The 22,601-nt window shown below is 39.0% G+C and overlaps 1 protein-coding gene across 2 annotated transcripts in view; it reads left to right on the forward strand.

The window, feature by feature from the left end:
• The window catches only part of SLF1 (SMC5-SMC6 complex localization factor 1), a 94,280-nt gene that overhangs the window by 15,865 nt on the left and 55,814 nt on the right, over positions 1-22,601 (forward strand). For both annotated transcript variants that reach the window (XM_066381843.1, XM_066381844.1), the window contains exons 4-5: positions 10,283-10,523; positions 16,836-16,998. In XM_066381843.1, coding sequence (XP_066237940.1) covers positions 10,283-10,523; positions 16,836-16,998 — 404 coding nt within the window. The remainder of the gene's footprint in view (positions 1-10,282; positions 10,524-16,835; positions 16,999-22,601) is intronic.

Raw genomic sequence — 22,601 nt, forward strand, 5'->3', positions numbered from 1 at the left:
CCTCCTCTCCCTCCCCGCCCCCTAACCACCACACTCCTGTCCATGTCCCTTAGTCTCGCTTCCATGTCCCACCAATGTATGGAACCTGCAGTTCTTGTTAGTGTGACTCTTTTTATAACTGCCAGTTTATAATTATCAATCCTTTTCACCCATCCCTCCACACACACTCTCATTTGGCAGCCGTTAGTTTGTTCTCTATATCTATGAGTTTGTTTCTTTTATTTTTTTAGATTAATTCATGAATAAGTGAAATCATTTGGTATTTGTCTTTCTCTGACTTATTTCACTTAGCATAATACCCTGTAGGTCCATCCATGTTATTGCAAATGGCAAGATTTGTTCTTTTTTATATGGCTGAGTAATATTTCATTTTGTGTGTGTGTTGTGCACGTCTCTGTAATAAATCTTCTGTATCCACTTGTCTATCGGTGGACACTTGATTGCTTCCATGTGTTGGCTATTGTAAATAATGTAGCAATGAACATAGAGGTGCATATGTCTTTTCTGATGTTTCGGATATCTTCAAATAAATACCCAGAAGTACAATTGTTCGGTCATATATTATTTCTATTTTTAATTATTTGAGAAACCTCTATATTGTTTTCCATAATGTTTGCACCAATTTACAGTCCCATCAAGAGTGCATTGGGGTTTCCTTTTCTCCAAATCCTTGCCAACACTTGTTGATTTATTGACAATAGTCATATTAAAAGGTGTGATGAGGTGGTACCTCATTGTGGTTTTGAATTGCATTTCTTTGATAATTAGTGACCTTGAACACTTTTTATATGTGTTGGTTATCTGTGTGTCCTCTTCGGAGAAATGTCTGTTTAGGTCCTCTGTGCATTTTTTGATCAGCACCAGAGTTTTGACCTCCTCCGTTTTTGACCAGGGCCAGTTTACCCCTCCTTAGGCAACCTGGTGGTCCTCCGCTCCCGGGAGGTCACCATATTGATACCAAACTTAGTGTGGACACCCGATCGGCATAGCGCAGTACAGCCCAGAACTCCTGGGCTCAAGCAATCCGATCCTCCCACCTCAGCCTGCCAAGTAGCTGGGACTACAGGCGCGCAACCACGCCCTGCTCATTTTTCAATTGTATTGTTTTCTGTTGTTGAGCTGTATAAATTCTTTATATACTTTAGAAATTAACCCCTTATTGAATATACTTTTGCAAATACTATCTCCCATTTAGTAGGTTACCTTTTCATTTTTTTAAATTAATTTTAATGGAGTGACATTGATAAATCAGGGTACATATGTTCAGAAAAAACAGCTCTAGGTATTTTTGCCATTTGCTTATGCTGCATTCCCATCACCCAAAGTCCAATTGTTTTTCGTCACCTTCTAACTGGTTTTCTTTGTGCCCCTCCCCTCCCCACCCCCCGCCCTCTCCTCCCCCCCACCCCGTAACCCCTATACTCTTGTCCATGTCTCTGAGTCTCATTTTTATGTCCCACCTACGTATGGAATCATATAGTTCTTAGTTTTTTCTGATTTACGTATTTCGCTCAGTATAATGTTATCAAGGTTCATCTATGTTCTTGTAAATGATCCGATGTCATCATTTCTTATGGCTGAGTAGTATTACATAGTATATACGTACCAAAGCTTTTTAATCCACTTGTCCTCTGACCGACACTTGGGCTGTTTCCAGATATTTGCTATTGTGAACAATGCTGCCATAAACATGAGGGTGCATTTCTTCTTTTCATACAGTGCTATAGTGTTCTTGGGGTATATTCCTAACAGTGGGATAGCTGGGTTAAAATGCAGTTCGATTTTTACTTTTTTGAGGAATCTCCATACTGTTTTCCACAGTGGCTGCACCAATCTGCATTCCCACCAGCAGTGCAGGAGGGTTCCCTTTTCTCCACATCCTCGCCAGCACTTATTCTGTGTTGTTTTGTTGATGAGCGCCATTCTGACTGGTGTGAGGTGATATCTCATTGTGGTTTTGATTTGCATTTCTCTAATGATTAGTGATGTTGAGCATTTTTTCATATGCCTATTGGCCATCTGTATCTCCTCTTCGGAGAAGTGTCTATTCATTTCTTCTTCCCATTTTTTGATTGGATTGTTTGTCTTCCTGTTGTTGAGATTTACAAGTTCTTTATAAATTTTGGTTATTAACCTCTTACCAGACGCATTGTCAAATATATTCTCCCATTGTGTACTTTGTCTTTTTATTCTGTTCTTATTGCCTTTAGCTGTGCAGAAGCTTTTTAGTTTGATATAGTCCCATTTGTTTATCCTGTCTTTTATTTCACTTGCCTGTGGAGGCAATTCGGCAAATATATTGCTGCGAGAGATGTCAGAGAGCTTACTGCCTATGCTTTCTTCTAAGATGCTTATGGTTTCATGACTTAAATTTAAGTCTTTTACCCATTTTGAGTTGATTTTTGTGAATGGTATAAGTTGGTGGTCTAGTTTCCTTTTTTTGCAGGTAGCTTTCCAATTTTCCCAACACCATTTGTTGAAGAGGCTGTCTTTACTCCAATGTATGCTCTTACCTCCTTTGTCAAATATCATTTGTCCATAAAGGTGTGGGTTTATTTCTGGGTTCTCAGTTCTATTCCATTGATCTCTATGCCTGTTCTTATGCCAGTACCAAGCTGTTTTGAGTACAATGGCCTTATAGTATATATAACTTGAAATCCGGAAGTGTGATAACCTCCCACTTCATTCTTCCTTTTCAAGATTGCTGAGGCTATTCGTGTTCTCTTTTGGTTCCATATATCAATAAATTTTTGGATATGTGTTCTATATCTTTGAAGTAAGTCATTGGTATTTTAATTGGTATTGCATTGAATTTATAAATTGCTTTGGGTAATATAGACATTTTAATGATGTTTATTCTTTCTAACCATGAGCACGGTATATGCTTCCACTTGTTTGTATCTTCCCTGATTTCTTTTATCAATGTTTTATAATTTTCCGAGTACTAATTTTTAATCTCCCTGGTTAAATGTATTCCTAGGTACTTTATTTTTTTGGTTGCAATGGTAAAGGGGATTGATTCCTTAATTTCTCTTTCTGACAGTTCATTGTTAGTGTATAAAAATGCCTCTGATTTCTGAGTATTAATTTTATATCCTGCCACCTTGCTGAATTCATTTATCAGGTTTAGTAGTTTTTTGACTGAGACTTTAGGGTTTTCTATATACAATATCATATCATCTGCAAATAATGATAGATTTACTTCTTCTTTTCCAATTTGGATGCCTTTTATTTCTTTTTCTTGTCTGATTGCTGTGGCTAGGACTTCCAGAACTATTTTGAATAAGAATGGTGAAAGGGGCACGCCTGCCTTGTTCCTGATCTTAAGGGGATTTCTTTTAACTTTTGCCCATTGAGTATGATGTTGGCTGTGGGTTTGTCATAGATGGCCTTTATCATGTTGAGGTATGTTCCCTTGTATTCCCTCTTTGCTGAGAGTTTTGATCATGAATGGGTTCTGGGTTTTATCAAATGCTTTTTCTGGGTATATACCCCAAAACCTCAGAAACATTGATACGTGAAGACACATGTAGCCCCATGTTCATTGCAGCACTGTTCACAGTGGCCAAGACATGGAAACAACCAAAAAGCCCTTCAATAGAAGACTGGATAAAGAAGATGTGGCACATATACACTATGGAATACTACTCAGCCATAAGAAACGATGACATCAGATCATTTACAGCAAAATGGTGGGATCTTGATAACATTATAAGGAGTGAAATAAGTAAATCAGAAAAAAACAAGAACTACATGATTCCATACATTGGTGGAACATAAAAATGAGACTAAGAGACATGGACAAGAGTGTGGTGGTTACCAGGGGTGGGGGGAGGGGGGACAGGGGGAGGGTTGGGGGGAGGGGGAGGGGCACAGAGAACTAGATGGAGGGTGGCGAAGGACAATCTGACTTTGGGCGAGGGGTATGCAACATAGTTTAATGACAAGATAACCTGGACATGTTTTCTTTGAATATATGTACCCTGATTTATTAATGTCATCCCATTACCATTAATAAAAATTTATTTAAAAAAAAAAAAAAAATGCTTTTTCTGCATTTATTGAAATTACCATGTGGTTTTTCTCCTTCCTTTTGTTTATGTGATGAATCACATTGATTGATTTGCTTATATTGTACCAGCCTTGCCTCCCAAGAGTAAATCCCACTTGATCATGGGGTATGATTTTTTTCATATATTGCTGGATCCGGTTTGCTAATATTTTGTTGAGGATTTTTGCATCTAAGTTCATCAGGGATATTGGCCTATAATTTTCTTTCTTTGTGTTGTTTTTGCCTGGTTTTGGAATCAGAATTATGCTTGCCTCATAAAAGGAGCTTGGAAGTCTTCCTTCCTCTTGAATTTTTTGAAATAGTTTGAGAAGGATAGGAGTTAGTTCTTCTTTGAATAGTTGGTAGAATTCACTTGTGAAGCCATCGGGCCCAGGACTTTTCTTTTTTGGGAGCTTTTTGATAACTGTTTCAATCTCATTTGTTGTAATTAGTCTGTTTAGGTTTTCTGATTCTTCCAGATTAATTTTTGGAAGATTATATATTTCAAGGCATTTGTCCATTTCCTCTAGGTTGTCTAGTTTCTTGGTGTACAGTTCTTCATAGTATTTTCTTACAATATTTTATATTTCTGTTGTGTCAGTTGTTATTTCTCCACTCTCGTTTCTAATTTTATTTATTTGAGTCCTCTCTCTTTTTTCTTGGTGAGTCTGGTTAAAGCTTCATTGATCTTGTTTACCTTTTCAAAGAACCAGCTCCTGGTTTTATTGATCCTCTGTATTGTTTCTTTAGGCTCTATGTCAGTGTTTCTCAACCTTTCTAATGCTGTGACGCCGCAATACAGTTCCTCATGTTGGGGTGACCCCAAATGAAAAAATAATTTTGGTGGCTACTTCATAACTGTAATTTTGCTACAGTTATGATTCGGAATGTAAATACCTGATATGCATTATGTATTCTCATTGCTACAAATCAAACAAAATTTAAACATAGTAATTAATCACAAAAACAATATTTAATTATATATTGAGAACTATTTATTACTAATGGACCTCCTTACCTAGTGTATTGGGGCTACCATTCCGTAAATAGCTGCTTAATTAATGGATCTGTTTTTTCCAGATTAGTGGCAAGTTTTCTATATAGAACAGTGTGAACTACGTCATAGGATACACTGGAGTTTCTACACAGCATGGTATCTTTCAGGGCTCTTTCAAACTATAAAGCAGTGCATTCTGCGGTGGAATCGACATCTCATTTACTTCAATGGGAGACCCGTGGATTCCGCAGAAGAGAGATCCCCTGTACGGCAGAAATGCAGTTCTGACACATTTCTTCCTCTCCTATTCAAGTCAATGGGAGGCTGCAGCAGATTCCGCTCAAATATAGAGCATGTTGCTTAATTTTTTCCTCGCTAGAACTTTTCCTAGAGCAGAAAAATTCCAAAGGTGGAATCCGCCACCCCCAATAGACTTTTATAGGAGGCAGATCTTTTACACTGCAGAATCTGCACAGCAGATTCCTCAGTGTGAGGCCTCTTTCAGTCTATTGGGGGTGGTGGATTTTCCGATAGCCTTAGGCGACCCCTGTGTTTTGGTCTTTCGACCCCCGCCGGGGTCACTACCCACAGGTTGAGAACCGCTGCTCTATTTCATTTATTTCTGCTCTGATCTTTATTATTTCCTTCCTTCTTCTAGCTCTGGGCTTTACTTGCTGTTCTTTTTCTAGTTCTTTTAGATGTAGGGTCAAGTTGTTTATTTGAGCTCTTTCTAGCTTCGTGAGGTATGCCGGTAATGCTATGAACTTCCCTCTCAAGACTGGTTTTGCTGTGTCCCATAAATTTTCAGTTGATGTATGCTCATTATCGTTCGTTTCTAGGAATTTTTTAATTTCTTCTTTGATCTCATTGTTTACCCATTCGTTATTTAATAACATGCTATTTAGTTTCCAAGTGTTTGAGTATTTTTCAGTTTTTCTGTTGTGGTTGATTTCTAGTTTTATGCCATTATGATCAGAGAAAGTGCTCAGTATGATTTCAATCTTCTTAAATTTGTTGAGACCGCTTTTGTGCCCTAACGTGATCTATTCTAGAGAATGTGCCATGAGCGCTTGAAAAGAATGTATATTCTGCTGCTTTCGGGTGAAAGGTTCTGAAGATTTCTATTAAATCAAGTTGATCTAATATGTTTTAAGTCTGCTGTTTCTTTGTTAATTTTCTTTCTTGAGGATCTATCTAGTGATGTTAGTGGGGTATTAAAATCCCCTACTATTATCGTATTGCTGTTGATCTCGCCCTTTAAATCCATCAAAGTCTGCTTTATATATTTAGGTGCTCCTATATTAGGTGCATAGATATTTATAATGGTTATATCTTCCTGTTGGATTGCTCCCTTTATCGTTATGTAGTGGCCTTCTTTATCTCTTACCTATTGTCTTTGCTTTAAAGTCGATTTTGTCTGATATAAGTATTGCTACCCCAGCTTTTTTTTCATTTCCATTTGCGTGAAATATTTTTTTCCATCCATTTATCTTCAGTCTATGTGCATCTTTTTTTTTTTAAGGTGTGTCTCTTGTAGACACCATATATATGGGTCCTGTTTTCTTATCCACGCAGCTACCCTATGTCTTTTGATCGGATCATTTAATCCATTTACATTTAAGGTTATTATTGATATGTAAATTTTTATTGCCATTTTATTCTTTAAAATTGTATTCCTCTTTTGCTATATTCTTTTTTTCCTTTGATCTGTTTACAACAGGCCCCTTAGCATTTCTTGCAGCCTTGATTTGGTTGTAGTGAATTCCTTGAGGTTTTTTTTGTCTGTAAAGCTTTTTATTTCCCCTTCAATTTTAAACGATAGCCTTGCTGTATAAAGTAGTCTTGGTTGTAGGCTCTTGTTCTGCATTACTTTGAATATTTCTTGCCATTCCCTTCTGGCCTCAAGTTTTTCTGTTGAGAAGTCGGAAGTCATCCTTATGGGGGCTCCTTTGTAGGTGATAGTCTTTTTTTCTCTAGCAGCTTTTAATATTTTCTCTTTATCACTTAGCTTTGGTATTTTAATTATGATGTGTCTTGGTGTTGATTTCTTTGGGTTTCTCTTTAATGGAGTTCTCTGTGCTTCCTGAACATGTGAGATGTTTTCCTGTCTTAATTGAGGGAAGTTTTCTGCTATGATATGCTTGAACAAAGTCTCTATCTCTTGTTCTTTCTCTTCTTCTTCAGGAACCCCTATGATGCAGATGTTATTTCTCTTCATGTTGTCACAGAGCTCTCTTAGAGTTTCCTCAGTTTTTGAGTCTCTTTTCTTTTTTCTGCTCTGCTTCCGTGCCTTTATTTATCGTGTCCTCTAACTCGCTGATTCGATTCTCAGCTTCATCCATCCTTCTTTTAATTCCTTCCATTGTGTTCTTCATTTCTGATATTGTATTTGTCATTTCTGACTGATTCTTTTTTATTATTTCAATGTCCGTTTTTATATCTGCTATCTCTTTATTTAGGTGTTCATAATGACCATCTATTGTTGTTCTAATATCTTTGAGCATCCTAATTGTTATTTTAAACTCTGCATCTGGTAATTTGGTTATATCTGTTTCATTCAGGTCCTTTTCTGGGTATTTCTCTTGACTCATTTGTGTTCTATTTCTCTGCCTTCTCATCTTCTCTGTGTAAAAGAAGGTCTTGGTCACTGGAGTCCACTGGGTGTGGCCTCTGTTCCCTAGGTATGGTCTGTCTGCAGGCCCGCCACCCCCTCTGCTGTTGCTGTGTAGGGTGTTTGGGTATGGGCGTTGCCGGTGCCTGCCCACTGGGGCTGTTGCTGTGGTTTCCGACTTTTCTTCACGGGGTGACTGTGATCACGTGCTCAGGTGTACAAGCCTTGGTGGCCTTGGCCTTCGCCCCACCCCCGTGGGTGGCGTTATGCTCAGCCCTGAGGTCAGTGGCAGTACCTTTGCTCAGCTGCGGGTCTCTGCCTGTTTCCGGGCTTCTGCCTCGCCCTTGGAGGAGGAGCCTGCTCGTGGGAGGGCTGCAAGCCTTGGCTCCACAGGCCGGGCGGGACTGTTTGCCCATGCTCAGTAGTGGGACTCTGCCTGTTCTGGGCTTTTGGCTCCCCCTGCCCACCGCAGGAGAAGCCATCTCCCAAGTCAGGCCACAAGACTCGCTTCCACGGGTAGGGCAAGGCTGTGCTCCTGTACCCTTGCACAAGGGCTGGTCTCCACCCCTTCTGGGGTTCCCGCCCTTCTCCTGCAGGCTGGATTACAGGTCGCCTGCAGCTGGGCTTGACTGCTTTTGCACGTCCCCTCCTCCCCAGTCAGGCAAGACTGAGCTCACACCTGGGCCCAGTGGTGTCCACCAGCTTCTGCCCTTGCCGGCAGAACCGTGCTTCCGTGTCCCGCCACCGCCTGCCCTCCGGCGAGCCCTTAGCCATGTGGGTGTGGGCGCTGCAGCTCAGACCCTAAGACTCACTACTGTAGCTCGGAAAGCTCCCTCCTTCTAAGCGACTCTGCTCTGAGTGCCGCGGGAGAGCTTGTTTGGCTGGTGTCCTGCTTCCCTTTGCTGGTATTGCTGTTTCCAGGGGAAATATTCACTTCAGATTTGGGGAGTGACTCGTCCCAGGGGTTAGGGTGGTTGTCTCCCAAAATGTTTCTCCTTGTGCCTCCTAGATTACACTCTTCCTGGTACTTCGGTCCTCTCCTCTCTCCCTGTTCCCCGGAGCCCCGGGTGAGTGGTTGTGAGAAAGGTTTTCTATGCGTTCCCTTTAAGGAGACTCCTCTGTCTGAGAAATCAGTCTCTTTCTCACAAACAGTATCCTTTCTTGTTTCCAGCTAAATACTGTCCATACACCTCTTCTAGGCTCTGGGGCTGCAGGCTGGGGCTTTGTTCCTGGGGCTCAGGACCCTCCCCTCTCTGCTAAACTCACTTCCTGTCATGTGAGTCTCTCCCTGCTGCCGTTTGCTCTGGGGAGCTGGGCAGCCCTCTCCGTGTTTCCGCTTTTCCTACCAGTCTCGGTGTGGCTTCTTCAGTGTTCCTTGGTTGAAGAGTCCTCTTAGTTTAGTCCAAAGTTGGTTTTTCCAGATGATAGTTCTTAAAATTAGTTTCTAATCCACTTTGGTTCTGGGAGATGGGAGTTGGTATGTCCGCCTACTCCAGCACCATCTTGTCTCTCACCTTTTCATTTTTATTGGTTTTCTCTCTAGTGCAAAATATTTTTAATTTTGTATAGTCCCATTTTTTTTTATTTTGTTGTATTTGCCCTAGGAAACATATTCAAAAAAATACTGTTAAGACCCCTGTCAGAGAGTTTATTGCCTGTTTTCATGTTGGAGTTTTATAGTTTCAAGTCTTACATTTAAGTCTTTATTTTGAGTTTATTTTTGTATATGGTGTAAGAAAGTGGCCTAATTTCAATTTTTTAAAAATATCTGTCGAGTTTTCCAAACACCATTTTTTGAAGAGACTCTCTACTTCAGTGTAAATTTTTACCTTTTTTTATCATAGACTTAATTAATTGACCCCAAAGGAATGGGTTTCTTTGTAGGCTCTTTTCTGTTTTATTGATCTTTGTTTTTATGCCAGTACTATATATTTTTTTAATTGTATTTTTCCGAAGAGAGAAGCGGGGGCAGGGAAGGGTGTTACGGAGGGAGGCAGACAGACAGACTTCCACATGTGCCCGACTGGAATCCACCTGGCAAGCCCACTAGGGGGCAATGTAGGCCCTTCTGGGGCATTGGTCCTCTGCAACTGGAGCCATTCTAGAGCCTGAGGTGGAGGCCATGGAGCCATCCTCAGCTCCCTGGCCAACTTTATTTTATTAATTAAATTTTATTGGAGTGACACTGGTTAACATAATTGTACAGGTTACAGTTGCCCAGTTCTACAACATATGTCTGTACATTGTATTGTATTGATTGCTGTAGCCTTATAGTATGGTTTGATATCAGATAGAGTGATGCCTCCAACTTTGTTGTTCTTTTTCAAGATTTTTTTTAGCTCTCCAAGGTCTTTTGTGGTTCTATATGAATTTGAAGATTGTTCTGTTGTACTTCTGTGAAAAGTAACATTGGTATTTTGATAGGAACTACATTGAATTTGTAGATTGCTTTGGGTAGGATGGACATTTTAATAATACTAGTTCTTTCTATCCATGAGCACAATATATGCTTCCATTTATTTGTTTTGTCTTCAGTCTTGATAAAGTTTAAATTTTATTTGATTTTTGGTCTTTATTGTTTACCACTTATCAGAAACAAAATTGTTGACTATTTGCTTTTTAGGAAAGTGGGTACTAACTAAGGACTACATAATTCATAGTGCCAAAAGTGGCAGGTGGCTTGATGAAACAACTTACGAATGGGGATATAAAATTGAAGAAGATTCACATTATTCACCTCAAATGCAATCTGCACCTAAAAGATGGCGTGAAGAATTGAAACGCACTGGTGCTCCAGGCGCCTTTCACAGGTGGAAAGTTATCCTCCTTGTTAGAGCTGATAAACGAAGTGGTTCTCTTATAAGGTAAGATGAAAGCATATAAAAGCTAAAGAAATTAATGAGAAAACAGTTTTGATTTACCTGAATATTTTTTTTTGTATTTCTTTGCAGTTATTTAGTTAGAATGTTGAGCCATTTTGCACATTTAAGTGTATGTGTCTAAAGGAACAAAATGTATTTTTTAATATATATATATGTGTGTGTGTATATATTGATATATATATATATATATATCTTTTAATTAAGTGAACGGTAGAGAGGCAGGGAGGCAGAGAGACAGACTGCTGCATGAGCCCTGACCAGGATCCACCCAGCATGCTGCCTACAGGGCAATGCTCTGCCCATCTGGGGCCGCTGCTCTGTTGCTTGGGAACCGAGCTATTTCAGCCCCTGAAGTGAGGCCATGCAGCCATCCGCAGCACCCTGGGCCACCTTGCTCAAATAATTTGCGCCATGGCTGCAGGAAGGGACTAGAGAGAGAAAGAGAAGCAGGGAGGAGAGTGGTGGAGAAGCAGATGGTCACTTCCTCTATGTGCCCTGACAGGAAATCAAACCTGGGACTTCCACAGGCCCGGCAAACGTTCTGCCACTGAGCCAGTCAGCCAGGGCTATAGTATTTCTTTAAATTACTCTTATGGTCTTTATTTTATTGCTTTTTTTTTGGCTGAGCCAAGCCATATTTTTTGTTTTGGTTTGTTTTTCTTTTAAAGCACTTTTAGATTTTTACAAATGAAATATTACATTATCACAAAAGCTTTTTTTTCTAGGTTTATTTAGTGCACTCATGTTTCATATTATTTCCATCATAGTTTCATTTTTTTATCTTTCATATCATGTTTAAAAGTTTTATTGGGTAAACTAATTCTAATATTAGTAGGACTTTTTGAGGTGGGGGTACAAAGGTGTTTTTTTTTGTCAGCTTCATTGAAGTATATTTTATAGACAGTAACGTACACATTTTAAATTTACATTTTGAAGAGTTTGGACAAATTTATACACCCAAGTTTACTCTCACTATAATAGAGATTTGTAACATTTATATTATCCTACATTTTATTGTGTTCTTGTACATTTAATTCTGTTACTACAATGCCAGATAGCCACCGATTTCTTTTGTCATTGTAGATTAGATTTGTTTTTTTTCGTTGTAGGTTCATATACTAGGATCATATATACTCCTTTGATTTTGATATTTATCCACCTTGTGTGAATCATTTTATATTTTGTTGATCAGTATACTACTCTATAGCTATATCACAATCCATTCATTTATTTAATCACTGATGTACAGGTTTTTATTTCTCTTAGATAACTATGTAGTAACGAAATTGCTGTCTCAAATGGCAGTTGTATGTTTAACATTATACAAAAATGCCAAATTATTTTCCAAAGTAGTTGTACCATTTTACACACCTGCTAGCAATATATGAGGGTGCCAGTTGCTTTTCGGTTACCTTGGTACTATTGTTGAAAATTAGTTGACTGTGTTTATACGGTCTCTTTCTGGACTTCTTATTCTGATCCTTTGATATCTGCGTATACCTATACCAACAAGTTTTAATTACTGCAGCTTTATAGCGAGTCTTCAAATCAGGTAGTATGAATCCTCTAGTTTTCTCTTTTTCAAATTTGTTTTGGTGATTCTGGATCCTTTATATTTCTTTATACATTTTAGATACAATCATCTTGTCAATTTCTACAAAAAAACTAGCTGGGATTTTGATTGGGATTATATTGAAGGTCAAATTGAGGAAAATTGAGATCTTAACAATGTTGAGTTGTCCTATCAACAAATTGTATATCCTTCCAAGTCTCTTTTAATTTTGTTTTTAAAACTTTTATTGCCTGACCAGGCGGTCGCTTGGTGACACAGTGGCTAGAGCATCAGACTGAGATGTGGAAGACCCAGATTCGAGACCCCAAGGTCACCAGCTTGAGCGTGGGTTCATCTGGTTTGAGCAAAGCTCACCAGCTTGAGCCCAAGGTCGCTGGCTTGAGCAAGGGGTCACTCGGTCTGCTGTAGTCACCTGGTCAAGGCACATATGAGAAAGCAATCAATGAACAACTAAGGTGACACAATGAAGAATTGATGCTTCTTATCTCTCTTCCTTCCTGTGTGTCCCTGTCTCTCTGTTCCTGTCTCTCTGTCTCTCTTTATCCCCCCCAAAAATAATTTATTTTTAAATTTGTCATTTATAGTTTTAATTATATAAACTTTACACATAGTTTGTTGAATTTAACCCTAGGTACTTAATGTTTTGGGATGCTATTATAAATGGATTACTCTGAAAGTTTTATCTATATCTATTAAGATAATTGGCTTTTCTTTTTTATTCTGTTCATATGTTAAATTATTCTGTTAATTCTGTTAATTTTGTATTTTTCTGAGTTAGAGGTGGGGAGGCAGTTGACAGACTTCTGTATGCACCTGACCGGATCCACCCGGCATGCCCACCAGAGGGTGATGCTCTGCCCATCTGGTGCATTGCTCTTTTGCGGCCAGAGCCATTCTAGCACCTGAGGCAGAGGCCATGGAGCCATCCTCAGTGCCTGGGCCAACATTGCTCCAATGGAGCCTGGGCTGCGGGAGGGGAAAAGGGTGGAGAAGCAGATGGGCGCTTCTCCTGTGTGCCCTGACCGGGAATCAAACCCGGGACTTCCACACGCCAGGCTGGTGCTCTCCACTGAGCCAACTGGCCAGGGCCAAATTATTCTATTAATTCTTAAATGTTAATCCAAACTTGTATTCCTGAGCTAAATTCTATTATAGTATATTATCATTTTTAATAAATTGCTGATCATATTTGCAAATATTTTGTTAAGAATATTTGTAATCTCACCCTGATAGATGACATCTAAGACAAAATCTAAAGTTAATATTTTGAGTTTTTTCCTCTTCATAATTGGGACTAAGACAGGCATGTGTACTATGACCACTTCTGTTTAGCATTTTACTAGAAGTATTAGCCAGTTCAGTAAGGTAAAGGAAATTAATAAGAGAATAGAATTGGAAAGAAAATGAAATAATTGTTTTTATTCTAAAAGCCATTGTCATAAACTAAATAATTTACCAAAAAATGTTATTGTACTAATTAGTGAATTTAGCAAGATCACAGGGCAACTCACTATATAAAAATTGTTTGTATATTCTATGACAAACAATTGGAAATTAAAATTTAAGAAGTATTATGAGTTTTGCTTTTTAGTGGTTTCATTAAATATCCAGATACGTGTGTGTATGTGTAGTGTATATATATATGTGTGTGTTGTTAATTTGTATATTGTTATTTTTGTTTATGTTATTTGCTTAGGTTTCTCTGAGCTTCTTGAATATGTGAGGTTTGTTTTTTGTTTTTGTCTTATTAATTATGGAAAATTCTTGGCCATTATCTTTTAAATATTTATTCTATTGAGTTCCTTTTATTCTGGAGTGCCATCCCATACTGTGGGCAATGTGATTCTGTTCCACAGCTTTTGCATGTTTTTTTCTGTTTTTTCTTTTATTTTTGTCCATTTTTGTGTTTCTGTTATATAGTTTCTATTGGCCTATAATCAAATTCAGTGATTCCTTCCTTAATTACTTACAGTCTGTTGATAGCCTGTCAAAGAAATTTTTCTTTGATAAATTTTTTTTTCTTTCTTTTTTTTTTTTTTTTTTTTTTTACAGAGACAGAGAGAGTCAGAGAGAGGGATAGATAGGGACAGATAGGAACAAAGAGATAAGAAGCATCAATCATCAGTTTTTCGTTGCAACACCTTAGTTGTTCATTGATTGCTTTCTCATATGTGCCTTGACAGTGGGGCTACGGCAGACTAAGTAACCCCTTGCTCGAGCCAGCGACCTTGGGTCCAAGCTGGTGAGCTTTGCCCAAACCAGATGAGCCTGCGCTCAAGCTGGCGACCTCACTCTATCCACTGCACCACTGCCTGGTCAGGCGATAAATATTTTTTACATCTAGTATTTCCATTATACTCTCTTCTGAATTCCTCATCTCTTCCTATAGATTGTTTACCTTTTTTCTGTATCCTTTAACATGTCAGTTACAGTTATTTTACAGTTACTTTCTGATAATTGCAACATTGGGATCATCTCTCTGTGCTACTTTTATCTCTTGACAATAATTGTTTTTTTCTCATTTGCTTTTTATGTATGCTTTGTATTTATTGTATGCATAGACCTCACATGTGAAAGAGATAAATAGTATTTATATACAAAAACCTTTAATAATTATTCTGCAAGGCAGTTAGTAGGGGTGGTTGAGTTAATCTTGTGACTTGAGGTTGGTTTGGGTTTTGTTAATGAAACAGTCTCCTTCAATGCATTTCTTCATTGTATTCCAGCAGTAGGCTACAGTTCTTTTGGGTTTAATGTGGGGCCTAAGATGCTAGCAGGTTTTTAATTAGTTTTCCTGCTCCATTGTCAGCTTTCAGTAGTCCCTGTACTACTGAAAGGTCTTTAAAAGGATCCTCTTCATACTGTTTCTCTCTTGCTTGTTACTCATTTCTTTGGTGGGTTAAGGGTGGCTGTAGTTTCAGCTTTGTTAGATAAGCACCAGTCTTTTTTTTTTTTTTGTATTTTTCTGAAGTTGGAAACGGGGAGGCAGTCAGACAGACTCCCGCATACACCCACCCGGCATGCCCACCAGGGGGCAATGCTCTGCCCATCTGGGGCGTCGCTCTGCCGCAACCAGAGCCATTCTAGTGCCTGAGGCAGAGGCCACAGAGCCATCATCAGCGCCCAGGCCAACTTTGCTCCAATGGAGCCTTGGCTGCTGGAGGAAAAGAGAGAGAGGAAGGAGAGGGGGAGGGGTGGAGAAGCAGATGGGCGCTTCTCCTGTGTGCCCTGGCCGGGAATTGAACCCAGGACTCCTGCACACCAGGCCGATGCTCTACCACTGAGCCAACCAGCCAGGGCTGTTACATAAGCACCAGTCTTAAGCATTCTTTGTGTTCTTGGTCCCTGAGGTTGGGACTGTCTTAATGTTTGTGTCTCAATCCCCCAAGGCAGCCATATTCTGCCTTCTATGTATGGGCAGGTTCTTGGGCAAGAAAGAATTTCTCTCCATTATCCAGTATTACATCTCTACTTTGTATTGATGCAGGATCCTAAGCCCTAGTGGCATTCCTAGCCCTCTTCCATGGACAGGTGGCTGTTGCCTCTATCCCACAGTGAGAAACAGTAGATCTTTTGGGGGGCTGCACAACAGGTTATACTGTCCCTCTGCAGAGGCAGATAGGTTTTACTTCCACTTGTCCAACAGAATTAGTGCACCTTCTCTGGGTTCTGAAGGTAGAAAACTTGCTTATCTTACCCAAATGGCTTTGCTTATATAAGAGAAGGACCCAGGGAAGTGGGTCCGGTTTATGTCTATTACTTGGTGGCAGCCAGTCCCAGCTGGTCCATCAGTGCTACCAAAGGGGGCTCCCTGTGTTACCTGCTCATACTCTTTTTCAAAATACTTAGTGGAGGTCTGTAGCAGAGAGGTTGCAAGTGAGAGTGGGCTGTCATTGTGTCAGGTATTCCTAAATATATTGTCATGCTACCTGCACTTGGCCTTAAATGTTTCTTAATTCTTTTACCTGCTATTATGGCAACCACTTCTCTCCTTCATCCTGGCAAAAGTGAAATAGTTTGGGTATCCAGTCTCTTCACACAGAGCTTATCACTCTGTAGAAATTCAGTTTCCTAGTTGGTTTGTTACCTCAGTTTTTTAACAGGTTCAAGAAAAATTACAATTTTTTTTGTAGATATTTTGGCTTTTTCTTATTGTTAGCAGTATTCTCTTGTGACTTTCTAAATTCTAAGCAGAAGCAGAATTTGTGAAACTTTTGGCATGTGTGTCTGTGTATATCTTCTGAATCTAAATGGAAAGTGTCTTTGTTAATATAGATTAGAGTTAACTTTTCAAAATCTAATTATTGGAGAAAGGTTGGCAACTAGTTCCAATTTTTTGTGGTTTAGAACGATTTCCTTAAAGGTATGTTGCTATCTGAGGTATCTACTTTCTAGACTTCTTTCATTACTTCCTCAGCTTACTGAGATGACTTTTACTTAGGAAGTAAATTTAATATTCTTGAATTTTTAAAAGCCTCTTGCGTATCAAGAAATTGGTAAGTGGAAAGAACAGCTTAATTTCTTAAACATCTTCTCCGAACAACTTATAATTTAAGAAATCACTGCAATAGTTATTCTCCATGGCACTGAGATCCCCCAAAGGAATTTAAATCCTTTCAGAAAATTGCTCTCTTACTGTAAGGAAGTAATTGATTTAGATAATTTGACTGAATATACTTCTTTTTTAAAATACTTTCTCTACTATTTATATTTTTATTTAGAGTTTTGGAGGCTGGAAAAGCAAATGTTATTTTACCAAAAAGTTCACAAAGTGGAATAACTCATGTGATTGCCAGTAATGCAAGAATCAAGGCTGAGCAAGAAAAAGATAACTTTAAGGCTCCATTTTATCCAATACAGTATCTAGAGGATTTCCTTTTAGAGGTAAGTAAAATAAATAGTAGACATTTTTAAAAATTTATTTTGTAAACTACCAATATAGTGACATATAGTGAAATTATGTTCTGAATTTTGAAAACATAATGATTGAAAGTAATTAAAATGACATACAGTGGTACCTTGACACACGAGTTTAATTTGTTTCATTGCTCATGACTCAATTTGCTCGTGTGTCAAATTGAATTTACCCATTTAAATGAATGGGAATTCAATTAATCCTTTCCAGCCCCCAAAAACCAGACGAATTTTTTGTTTTATGTTTTTAAATAAGAAAATGTACTTTATAAGTAACAAATACATATATATGTATACACACACATATATATATACATGTATTTATACACACACACACATAATAAGAGAGACTGTGAAGAAATAATTTGGTTTATGAAGTATATTAACCTTCAAGGTCAGGTGAAGATGCTGGTGGAGGGGGAGGAAACATTAGCATAACAGTGGCCCTTCCCAAGCAGGAAGGTAATTAGCAATTACACAGACAGCTGGCCAGCGCCATTTTTAACAATAAAAGTGAGCAAACTCAGAAAATACAAATTTTACAAACTCATTTGCCCAACAATCATCATTTTCTTCACTGACTTTTGGCTTTTTTGCCACACTTTCCTCACTTTCACTTAGAGGCCCTATCAACAAAACCTTTCCGTGGAAGTTTGTTTCTTCCTCCCTTTCAGAACATTTGCCAGGCCATCTAGTGGAGGGTGGTAGGAGCTCATGATTCAAATATCCACTCATGACTTAAAGCAGAAAATCCCGCAAGTGATTGTTCCTCTGTCAAATTGCTCATGATTTAAAGTGCTCCTGTGTCAAGGTACCACTGTATTTTTAAGGCAATTACTCTCACTTATTGAAGTATTCAGGACTGCTTTTGATTTGCTTATTAAATTTAAAATTGTTTTATTTTCAGTTCCTGTTTTTGTTTTCAAGTGCTTTAGTGAGCTACTTCTAAGGATTTAGAAATGTTTTCCTGTCTTATTCTTCTACCACCTTCTTCCTACTTCATGCAAATGCCACTTCTTAAGTAGTTCAAATGGGAATAACCCTAGAAAAAGCCCTCTGAAATTAACCAAAGAAGACTTTTTTTTTTTTTTTGTATTTTTCTGAAGCTGGAAATGGGGAGGCAGTCAGACAGACTCCCACATGCGCCCGACCAGGATCCACCCGGCACGCCCACCAGGGGACGATGCTCTGCCCATCCGGGGCGTCATTCTGTCACGACCAGAGCCACTCTAGCGCCTGGGGCAGAGGCCAAGGAGCCATCCCCAGCGCCCGGGCCATCTTTTGATCCAATGGAGCCTTGGCTGCGGGAGGGGAAGAGAGAGACAGAGAGGAAGGAGAGGGGGAGGGGTAGAGAAGCAGATGGGCGCTTCTCCTGTGTGCCCTGGCCGGGAATCGAACCTGGGACTTCCGCACGCCAGGCCGACACTCTACCACTGAGCCAACCGGCCAGGGCCAACCAAAGAAGACTTTTAAAGAATGGTCATTCAAGGTAGAAGAGAAACCTCAGTACATCTGAAAACTGAATCTTGATCTTCTAGAAAAAACTGATTCCGTCTTTGGTGTTTCCCATCTCAATAGATAGCATAAGATTTTATCTAATAATTTATGTTGGAAACCTGGAAATTACCCTAGAAACCTTCCTTTCCCTTATTCCTCAACTGGCATTACCAAGTCCTGTTGACTTTATTTCAAATACCTCTTCAATTAAACCACTTTTCTCCTTTTATACTAACATTGACTTTATTCTCTTTACCTGTGCTCATGGAATAGACTCCTAATTAGTCTTCCTATTACTGTACTTTAATGCTCTTGCTAATTTTCTAGTTACTCTTACCTTTTCTTTCTCTAGTCCATGCTACTTCATTCAGAAGTAACAGCTAAGTTTTTTCTAAAACAATTCTGATCCTTTCACTCTTCTATGTAAAACCCTCCAATGGCTTCCAATTGCCTTAGGATAAAGTTCTAAACCTCTAATATGGCTTACAAACTCCTATAGGATTCCTGTTACTTCTACCTTTTCAACTGTATATTGCTCCACTTTGTTTTACACCTGCTCTACTAGAACAAAACTGCCTTCTCCCAGTTTCTTAATAGATTAAGCTACTTTCTACCTCATTGTCTTCTCAAAAGCTGTATTCTCTGCCTGGCAAGGTTCTCCCTACTACTCTTTCAGTCCTTGTTCTCATTATTCAGGTTCTGGTGTAATGTTGCCTCTTCAAGGAATTCTCTCGATCACCGTAGTAAGTTAGGTTCACCTATAATATGTTCTTATAGCATGATTTTGCTATTATAATTAATTAGTTTGCTGATTACTAGGTTAATGTCTTTTTCTCCATCTAAAGCAAAAGCACCATGTCAGCAAGGATGATGTCTGTCTTTTTCATAGTTATACCTGAATCATCTTGCATAAAGCCTGGCGTAAGCATTCTCCATTTATGTTTAATAGAGAAATTTTGGAAAAGTTTCAGTTTTCCAAGAGTAGATGTAATATGTTATTCTAAAATTACCTTTCCCTACTGATTAGCAGTATTGTAGATTGGAAATTTAACCTTAGTTGAAGGCACATGAAAAGAGGTATATAAGAGTTTCTGAGTTTATTCTTTATTCTGCAAAGAGAGTCACTGGCCACCTGGCTCCTACCAAATGTGAAGATAGAAGATTGTAACCTAAATTACCACTAGCAGCCGTTCTTTGACTATGAGAAGTAGCCTTAGGATGAAGCCACTCTGTAGACAGAGAAGTGTAGAGACAGAACTGGACCCCTGTTGAGATATTTGAATTGCCGGATTAAGAAACCCTAAAACCTGAGGGCTAGACCACATTGCCATTCTGCGAGGTAGTACATTTCCATGTTTAAGTTATTGAGTTGGTTTTTCTATTGTAGCCAAAAGCATCGTGATTTACCTATGTGAACAGTTTAAAGGTAGATTTAATTGTCAGCAGAATGAAAGCCATTCTTAACTACACAGAATTTTCCTTTTTCCATGGAGAAAAATTATTAAAGTATATTATATAGTATGTTTTATCCACAATCTCTTAACAGTATTCTGAAAACATTCAGATTCTGCTGCTGACATACTGGAGGTAAGCAATCATATGTCAACTAAAAATAGCAGATAATCTCTAACTTATATTTGTTTTTAGAATACATTATTTTATAAGTTCTGCTTAGACAGCTGGGAGCTCAGAACCTTTCAGTCCAAATAAGAAAGGCATTTTGTGATCACTTCCAAGAAGAAAATAGTTAACTTCATTTTGATGTCTTGCTTTTCTTCTACAACTTTGGCATAGAACGTATTTACATTATTCATTGGATGGATTCAGAAGTGTACTATAAGAGTTAAAAGTAACAATTAAAAAATTGTTAAGTCCATGACTGGTTAGCTCAGTGGTAGAGCATCAGCCTGGCATGTGGAAGTCCTGGGTTCAGTCTTCAGTCACGGCACATAGGAGAAGTGACTGTCTGCTTCTCCACCCTTCTTTCTCTCTCTTCATCTCTCCCTCTCTTTATCTCTCCTTCCATCTCCTCTCGCCTCTCTTTTTCTCTCCCCTTCCTGCAGCCATGACTCAAACAGTTTGAGCAAGTTGCCTCTGGGCGCTGAGGATGGCTCCATGGCCTTGCTCAGGCGCTAACATGGCTCAGTTGGCAAGCAACGGAGTAGTGCCCCAGATGAGCAGAGCATCACCTGATAGGAGGCTTGCAGGGTGGATCCCAGTCGAGGCACATGCAGCAGTCTGTCTCTGCCTCCCTGCCTCTCACTTAATTAAATGTTAGCCTGACCAGTCAGTGGTACAGTGAGTAGAGCGTCGGACTAGGATGCAGAGAACCCAGGTTCTAAACCCCAAGGTTGCCAGCTTGAGCAAAGGCTCATCTGGCTTGAGCACAGGCTCACCAGCTTGAGCATAGGATCGCTAGCTTGAGCAAGGGATCATAAACATGACCCCAAGGTCACTGGCTTGAGCCCAAGGTCGCTGACTTCAGCAAAGGGTCACTCACTCTGCTGTAAACCCCCGGTCAAGGCACATATGAGAAAAGCAATCAACAACTAAGGTGCCACAATGAAGAATTGATGCTTCTCATCTCTCTCCCTTCATGTCTATCTGTCCCTATCTGTCCCTTTCCCTGACTCTCTCTCTGTCTCTGTCCAAAAGAGAAAAAATGTTAAAACAAACTGTTGTTGAACCTACTTATACTTTTTGGAAAGCTGCTAACAGAATTAGGAATCTGTTCAATTAAGGGTTTTTTTGTTTTGTTTTTTTACAGAGACAGAGAGAGAGTCAGAGAGAGGGACAGACAGGCAGGAACAAAGATGAGAAGCATCAATTTTCAGTTTTTCCTTGCGACACCTTAGTTGTTCATTAATTGCTCTCTCATATATGCCTTGACTGTGGGCCTTCAGCAGACTGAGTAACCCCTTGCTCGAGCCAGCGACCTTGGATCCAAGCTGGTGAGCTTTGCTCAAACCAGATGAGCCCGCGCTCAAACTGGTGACCTCGGGGTCTCGAACCTGTGTCCTCTACATCCCAGTTTGACTCTCTATCCACTGTGCCACCTCCCAGTCAGGCTCAATTAAGGTTTATAGATAAATATTGAAGACTTTTGCTGTTCAGGCAGTATACTATGTACTAGGGAAAATGAATACGACCACATGTCAGACTTCAAGGTACTTACTAAATTAGAGGTGAAAACAGAATGTAGAAACTGTTAATTAGAGTTCAGTGCATATTGTGCATTGGTAAAATAGTGTGCATGGTATAGAAACTCAGAGGAACAAATTACTAAAGTGTCTTATTTGACCCAAAGAAAGCTTCACAAAAAGGAGAGCATACCTAGGAATACTTAAAACTTCTTTCAGCTATCTGCTTAAGAAGGAAAATAAAATGAACCACAGGAAGTCTTATTGAAATGTAGTAGTAATAACAAAAAAATTACACTTTTTGAGCCAGATGAACAAGTTTGTGACTAGTTTATAATTTACTGGTTTCATGACTATAGGAAAGTTATTCATCCTGTGACTGAATTTCTTCCTTTGTATGTAAAAGCTAAGTACTTCCCTTACTTTGATTGTTGTGAGAATTATTGCCACTATTACGCTGGACTAATATTTGTTGAGGGATTACTATGTAATCACTATGCTAAGTATATTTAAGGCCACTCCTTCAATACATCTTAAGGCTTCTCTACTCAAATTTCCCTTCTTTCAATTTGGGTACTATTAGGTTTCCTTGATATTCACCTAGTATCTTTTTAAGTAGTTAAAAATATATAACGCTGTGAAAAAGGTACTATAAACTAGAAGTTAATCATAGGATTTAAAGATAGCATTTAAGAATTGGGTAATAAATACTATATAGAGCACTCAAAAGAGTCTTGTTCTTTATCTGACCACCTTGCCTCTCCATCCAGTCTCATGAATTCATTCAAATTGTGTGGCAAATGCCATAGCAAATAAGGTACAATAAGACCTGGAGACCAGAGCACATTTAAAGCTAGTCCAAAACAGGAAACCAAGTCAAACATCCGAATCAGAAACTAGGCCAACAGTCAGTGCCACACTGTGCTGCCCTACTCA

The sequence above is a fragment of the Saccopteryx leptura genome, chromosome 4 (assembly GCF_036850995.1).
Source record: "Saccopteryx leptura isolate mSacLep1 chromosome 4, mSacLep1_pri_phased_curated, whole genome shotgun sequence".
Taxonomy (NCBI): Eukaryota; Metazoa; Chordata; class Mammalia; order Chiroptera; family Emballonuridae; genus Saccopteryx; species Saccopteryx leptura.